The sequence below is a fragment of the Sycon ciliatum genome, chromosome 7, assembly GCF_964019385.1.
Source record: "Sycon ciliatum chromosome 7, ocSycCili1.1, whole genome shotgun sequence".
NCBI classification, from domain to species: domain Eukaryota; kingdom Metazoa; phylum Porifera; class Calcarea; order Leucosolenida; family Sycettidae; genus Sycon; species Sycon ciliatum.
In genome coordinates, this window is record NC_088649.1 from 2,578,150 (window position 1) to 2,585,936 (window position 7,787).

The 7,787-nt window shown below is 45.5% G+C and overlaps 1 protein-coding gene across 2 annotated transcripts in view; it reads right to left on the reverse strand.

Moving 5' to 3' along the window:
* Window positions 1-2,284: 2,284 nt before the first annotated feature.
* LOC135820723 (uncharacterized) overlaps window positions 2,285-7,787 on the reverse strand; it is an 11,614-nt gene continuing 6,111 nt past the window's right edge. The window contains exons 6-10 of one of the 2 annotated variants that reach the window (XM_065333732.1): window positions 7,706-7,787; window positions 4,820-5,142; window positions 4,433-4,516; window positions 4,106-4,220; window positions 2,285-2,830 (exon numbers count right to left, since the gene is read on the reverse strand). The exon at window positions 7,706-7,787 is cut by the window's right edge and continues 1,051 nt beyond it. In XM_065333732.1, the coding sequence (XP_065189804.1) occupies window positions 2,796-2,830; window positions 4,106-4,220; window positions 4,433-4,516; window positions 4,820-4,951 (366 nt within the window). In that variant the 5' untranslated portion in view covers window positions 4,952-5,142; window positions 7,706-7,787 and the 3' untranslated portion in view covers window positions 2,285-2,795. Of the gene's footprint in view, window positions 2,831-4,105; window positions 4,221-4,432; window positions 4,517-4,819; window positions 5,143-7,705 lie in introns of those variants that run through there. The other variant, XR_010554189.1, reaches the window with a different exon arrangement.

Here is a 7,787-nt window from a genome sequence, read left to right on the forward strand (position 1 = left end):
TGCTGTTCCCGGATGCCATATTATTGGGTGCATCGAGGTTGCTTCTATGCTCACTGTTGTTTAGTAAGACAATTTTTTATAACTATTTCACCAAAGAATAAGGCAAGAGTATTTTGGGTTGGTTTGGACGCCTGGCTTCTCTTCACATAATAATACAGTCATGTACTTCCACTCAGGGAGTAGTACAATACCTACTTCCACTAACCCTACAAGTGCACATGCATGACTCATGAGCTGCTGAAGACAGTGACGGTACTGATCATGTACATGTACATGCCGTGCACCGTTCATTCATGCTGACAAAAAAAGTACACTACACTAGTCTACAGACGGTGTAGCTACGTAGGGTACCCGCAGTGTAGCCTGGGTGCACAGGGTGCACTTGCCCCGTCTCACTCGCGGCTCGGATCTTTGTGCAAGTCATCTATTCCGGATAGCTATTCTTCAAGAAAACAGATCGAAGAAAATCGAGCTCGGCCTGCTGCAGCTTACTGGGCGAACAAATACGTTTCGCACGGTCCACGAGGTTACGAACTAAGTTGACCTTGTATTGAGACGAACAATATGAATCGAAGACAATGTACTGACCGGTGAACGTAGGCTTACGATACACAGAAGTCAACATTTCACAGCCAGTCTTCTCTACAAGCACGTCTAGAAATGACAACTTACTAGACTGCTCGTGCTCACAAGTAAAGCGGAGGGAAGGATGTAGGCTGTTGAGCACATCGAGAAACAATTCACTGCTCTCAACACTGTCAAAATGCGTGAACGAATCGTCAACAAAACGCACGTAGAACGCGGGCCAAAGCGACTCATCAATCTTGCACTCACAATAACCAACGAATATATTGGCGAGGACGGGACCAAGAGGAGATCCCATCGCCACACCATCCACTTGCTTGTACATCACTGAAGAGTGATTCCTGAAGAGTGTTGTACGAAAACTTGTTCGAATCATCTTTTTTTCCATTGCCCTTTTTCTTCTTACATGTACTTTTCCTTACCCTTTAGGTTGTTTCTTGCATCGTCTCCATCGCTTACATTGTTAATAAAGTAGTCCACATGTCGCTTCAGCTCGTGCTACTTATTGCCATATTAAAATTATTGTCTCCTCGTCGAATTTTTAAATAAAATCAATCAATCAATCAGGTTCCTACCTGTGGATGCAGCTGGGAACGCTGGTCCACAGGCCATGGTCGTCGATGAACTCCCATGTTGGATATCCGATGGAAGTAACTATGTGACTAGCAAAGTTACACTGCCACTGATACCATGTACTAGTGATGGTGTTACCCTATGATGTGCTGTGATCCTGTGCCCTCCCGACCTCGTGGTACTGGTGCCTTCCGGTCCCGTCATTCGCAATTTACTGTCCCTCCAGGAAATCGCGATTCCACGGATGCAACAAATTTCGCGATTTTGGCCCAAACCCGCGATTTTCAGCAAAATCCGCGATTTCCCACGTTTTTTGTTGTTTTCTGCACTCTATTTCATGCACTTTTCACACAGTGCTTTCCATGATCCTGTACGTTATTTGCACAGTACGACTAGTACTACTCCGGAGTAGATTATTATACGATGCAACAAATTTCGTGATTTGGCCCAAATCCGCAATTTTCTGCAAATAATTCCGCGAATTCCTGGCAAGTTCTGCATCATTCCGCACTTTTTGTCGCATTTTTTGTTGTTTTCTGCCGCAATTTCTTGCGCAAGTTTTCGAGAGTTTTTTCCGCAAATTCCCGCAGGGACAGAATTAAGGTGGGTCAGTTCACATTTGGGGGGACAATAGAGAGGTTAATTAAGATGCACGTTATTTCTGACGTGACGCGAAAGTTCAGCTCGCGTTATTTGCTCGCACGTCAAAAAATCAATGCGGGTGACCTGCTGCTCACGTCGAAATTTGGAGTTTTACGCCAAATTTGACGTGAAACTCGCGCGTCACGTCGGAAATAACGTGAATCTTAACCTCTCTAATGGGCCAGTTTTAATTTCTCACTTTTACGACGCGGCAGCGCCAGTAAAGGTTTTTCAGAAGCGCTCACAGAGCGATTTTTATATGGATAATGTCAGTTCTTTTTCCGTTCCCTCCCCACCCCAACCCCGAAGGTAAACATGATGAACACGCGCGCGATGTACTGTATGTAGGCATGAGAGTACGATAACACACTGATACATACCAGCCCTCCCCACCTCGCTTACCCCGCACACAGATACACAAACACGCGGATGCACACGGCACACATACGCACATGCACACGACACAAACAGGAAATTCTTCATGTAAAATGCCATGCAAAGCAGTGGCCATCGTACTTCAGGAAGTCAGTTGTGAAACAAAATAATTCAACTACAACGTGTAGACAAGCTGACGGCCAAAGCACAACATAGCAAACATGACATTTGCCCAAGGATTGCCGTTTGCAGACCACGCCATGGAAGCAGCGAATACAGAATGTAAGATCATACAAAGTGACAAGCAAAGAAGTGGCCACCATACACCAGAGACTTGCAGAAAGTCACATATCCAACAGATAGAAAAGTGAACAGCAATCTGGTGCAGCCCACACAAAACAAAGCTGACCTGATACTTTTCCCAGGATCGCAAGTGGCAGATCCTTTTCGATGCATAACATGCAGGTGTACGTTACACGGATGGACAAAATCTGACCGTGTCGCCAGCATACAATGTCATCACATGTATACCCCACAAGTTACACACATGCACAGTAGAAGCACAATGAAAGCAATGGAAAAGTACGATGTGGTTGCTGAAGCATCTTCGCACTTCAAATTCAGACTTCAATGTGGTCGTCACGAGATGATATACCTGCAAGATACAAGTGATGCAGAAAGAAAGCAGAAGGTCGTGAGGTAGGCTATGAGACACCACAAACGGGTCACCTACAGGTATGTTCAGGGCTAGTGCACTCGCACGCAGAATTATCATAATCGAGCATTTCCCAAACTGAGAAGTGCAAGGAAATCCACTTGCATGCACAGGAGCAATTTTGCCGCTGGTGTGATGCGCAATTCGAGACAATCTGCGATGCTGCGTGCTCACCTCTGATGCCGATTACTTCCTTGCTTAGTGATAGCTTGCATAGACCTCGGTCCTACCGGTAGGACCTACCGGTAGGACCATCATACACAGACATGCTGCATGGCCTCTGTTCTAACATTGACCTAAAACTTGACCCTAAACTGTTGCTCAGGGGCTAATGAAGGAGTCCACAAATTTTAGACGTGATCGCACAAAGCATAGTACGAAATTCCATGGTAACAGCAAATGGTAACCATGGAAACAGTGTATGGAATTATGCATTCCACTGCCCTGGCAGACTAATAAAAACATTAGTACCTCACCACGATTGATGTGCCATGGTCAAAATTCACTTTGGACAGAGTTGCTAGCGCTCCGACAGGAGTATGTGCGGCCATTTTGACAATTGATAAAATTGCGCGTATGCAATGCACTGGACATAGTCTTGCATTTTGCGCCATTACTTTGCCTGACAAAGACCTCATCTCAACGATTGTTTCAAGAAATTTCTCAACTAAAAGCACTTTTGCAGCGCGATTTCTTGGGTCCTACCGGTAGGACCCGTGGTCCTACCGGTAGGACGGCATGCAAGCTATCATTAGACCGGCCCGGTCTGCTCTCCCTGCACTCTCTTCTAAATCCTACTTGGAGCAGTAAGGCTGTGTCACTGCTCCTACTGATAACCCAGTTAGGTTGTGGTCATTGTTGTGAAAGCAATATCATCGTCATTGTGGTAATAACATACGTTTTTGCACAGCGGCTGGCGCTAGAACGTGCAGCAAGCAGCACGCTTGTACTTCGGATTTTTCGATTTTTCGAGGGCAATGGCTTCCTTTTTGCTTTGGCTACCTACGAAGTACAACCAACAAATCTATGAGAAGTATTTTTGGAGCTGGAGTACGAGTGGGGTTGTCTGATAAGTGCTAGGAGAACCCTCCTTTGTGGCTGTAGAGCGCTAAAACGTGCCCTGTTGGCCGAAAAATCCGAATTTTTTTCTCCCGGGGGACACCCCCGTTGTGCCACTCCCAACCGCCCTGTGACGCCCCTGTCATTGTAGCTTACCAGCTGTCTTTTTTGGAGATGCGGTAGCAGCTGAGGACTTGCATACAATCTCTGTTTCAACTGCAACTATTTCCACAATGTTGTCAGGTATTGGTGCGGGCGACACACGCAGATTCTACACAAGCAGAAGGAAAGAAACACCATGAACATATACCTGTTACTACATGTACATGTACATGTTGCCACTGTCAAATATTCCACAGGCAGATGGTGGGGATGGAGAGGAGAGCAACATCAGCAACAGCAGAAGCAGCAGCAGCAATAGCTGCACTATTAGCAGCAATAGCAGCAGCAGCAGCAGTACCACACAGCAATTCACCACCATACCTCAGATTTTATACCCGGTATGAGCATAAAATGTCCAGTGGCCTTGTCCTCGCGAAACCGGCTTTCATACTCGTTCAACAGAATCTACAGCGCACGTTGCACAGGAGAATTCATACTCATTCAACAGAATATACAGCATACATTGCACAGGAAAATGCTTGTACATTGCAGAGGAGAATACTGGCTTTCATACTCGTTCAACAGAATCTACGGTGTACATTTGACAAGAGAATACAAGGCATAACGATTAAGCAAATCTACGCCAATAGTTATGTATGTCCCATATGTATGTCCCTGAAGATAGGCTACTGTAAAACCGGAAAATTTGGGTGGAGATCTATTTTCGGTAATTTCGGTTTTACCCACACATCACACACGACAACTTACCTCCACGGTCGACATGAGCTCCCCAGGATCCCCCAGCTCCTCGGGACACGCCCTCACCATCGTCGTGGAAACGTTCAGCTCGGCCAGCAGCCGTCGCAAGCCATCAATCTCATACGAGCTGAGACAGGCCATGTCCGAGAGCAGGCAGGATGGCGGTGATGGAGGTGGCTTGCCGCCTTGTGAGCTGTTCCCATCTCCTGACGAAGCAGCAGCAGCAGCAGCAGCTGCCGCCGTCGCTGGCGACTGGGCTGCAGTGTCATCCGTTGACAGCAGTGGGATCTCGGCGCATGCGGACGCAGGAGAGAGCTTCGCTGCGTCCGTATCTGTCAGCGATCAGACAATCAGAATATACAAGCCCATATTTAGGCATAGGATAGCTGTCGTGAACAGCATTCAACCGGCAACACCCAACAACAAGAGTACTGTAATATCACAAATTGTTGGTGTACTTTTTTTTCGGTACGTTTGGTGCGTCTGTTTCATACCTAAAGTTTCAATACACCGAACAAACACTAACACACATAATCCAATAGGGAACTGCTTCTCTGCACCTAAAAGTTCTGTTCGCCTAACCTGGCCTTTTGCCCTCATACTGAAAAATAGTGAGCACCTAAAATTTCTGAAATTAGAGTATATAACCCCCGAAGAGTGTGAAACTCCCGCACACCCTGCTGTCACCACAGAATTTCAAGTTGACGTCATTTTTATGATGCAATGTTCCACGCACCAGTGATTATTACGACATGTGTACGGCGAATCAACGCATCACACGTTTTTCTTTGCACTAGTCTATACAAGGTCTAATGGGGCTTTGTCCACCACAGATTCCCAAAACGTCTGATAAATTGTGATAATACGTGTACTGTGCAGCCTCTTCCCTTGTAAGAATAAGATCATGTGCTTTGACATAAGAGTACATGGGGTTATGTAATCTTGCTTGACAGGATAACTACATATTTATGTTTGGATACTCCGAAGTGCAGTGATCCTGTTTTCTATTATTGTTGATGATGGTACAAACATAAATATTGCATACAGTCAACTTCGCTAATAACGACTGCGGATATAACGACAATTCGCGAATAACGACCGAATTTCCATGCCCAGAGCAAAGTCCCATCTAACTGTATACATTTAACTTCGGATATAACGACTATCTGAATAACGATAATTCGCGTATAGCGACATGCTTTTAGTGCCCCAAGGTCATATTCACTGCTTGAATAACGACTTTCTGGGCTTTTGACAGCTATTTCAAGTACCTGTCAGTCAAGTACATGCACCTGTCATGCAGAAGTACCAGAACCTATGGTGATGGATATTATTATTATAAAGGCACACATGCAATAAAATGCAGCCAAGGGGGGGGGGCTTTTTCTTCCTTTTTTATGTTGGCTTCAAAATTGTTGGATTTACCAGCACACCTATATGTATACAATGTACAGAGCTCACTGACTTGTCAGTTTGAGCACTCTGGCAAGGTACGTTCGGGCCTGATTGGAAATTTTTATTTCCATTGCTATCCGGTTCGGCCTCATTTCCTCTGTGCTGCGCTGACGAGTCCACAAAGGACGAAACTATTCTGTCCGCAGATTGAGTATTTCGCTCCTGCTCTTGTAGCAGTTGAGCACTCTTGCGTGGGGTAGTGCCTTTGCTGTTTGCTTTATGCACTGACTTGTCAGTTTGTGCACTCTGGCAAGGTACGTTCGGGCCTGATTGGAAATTTTTATTTCCATTGCTATCAGGTTCGGCCTCATTTCCTCTGTGCTGCGCTGACGAGTCCACAAAGGACGAAACAGTTCTGTCCGCAGATTGTGTATACAATGTACACGTAGTTCTACATGATTGTACAGTAATCATCATACATGTACATGTCTCTGGCCCTGTAGATGGCTCAAAAAGGCATATTTTTCAATTGATTTCCCTTGCATATTGAATTTTTAGTTCCTTTCAACTGCAATATGAAAATAAAGTACACATTGACATAGAGCAAGAAAAGAGCTTGATTTTGATATGCATGTCATACCATACAAAATATGGGTTCACATACATTCAAATGGGACTTCGGTTATAAGGACACTTCGCGAATAAGGACACTTTTCTGATGCCCCGCCGAATGTCGTTATTGGCGAAGTTGACTGTATACACATCTTTGATATTGAGCTTTTATTAGAGAGGTTAAGATTCACGTTATTTCTGACGTGACGCGAAAGTTCAGCTCGCGTTATTTGGCTCGCGCGTCTAAAAACAACGCGAATGACCCGCAGCTCACGTCGAAATCACATCGACAAAGGACATAGGAGCAGAGCCAGAATACTTTCTCGTTCTCAGGAAAATAAATTCAACAGCCACGGCCACATGGAGATCGTTTCCCCACATTTTGTATTTTTAAGACACAGAGGGAGTCATAGTGGTACAAAGTGAAGTGTACGGAGATGGAGAGAGAGAGATGGAGAGAGAGAGAGAGAGAGAGAGAGAGAGAGAGAGAGAGAGAGAGAGAGAGAGAGAGAGAGAGAGAGAGAGAGAGAGAGAGAGAGAGAGAGAGAGAGAGAGAGAGAGAGAGAGAGAGAGAGAGAGAGAGAGAGAGAGAGAGAGAGAGAGAGAGAGAGAGAGAGAGAGAGAGAGAGAGAGAGAGAGAGAGAGAGAGAGAGAGAGAGAGAGAGAGACACACACACACACACACACACAGACAGACAGAGAGACAGAGGCATAGAGAGACAGAGACACATACACACACAGTTCCACGGCAACATCGATGAACGAAGTAGGAGCATAACAAAACAGAAACCTTCATGCACAACTGCAAGCCTTGGAAAGCTCACACAAGGCATTGGCGTGGTAGAGTTGTAGAAGATATGACAGACATGCACAGCACAGCTCACGTACCTTAGTAGTTTCTTCAATGTGCGCCACGGCAAGCTGACCGCTTATGTTGAAACTGTGCAGAAAGTTTCCACCAAACACTAGC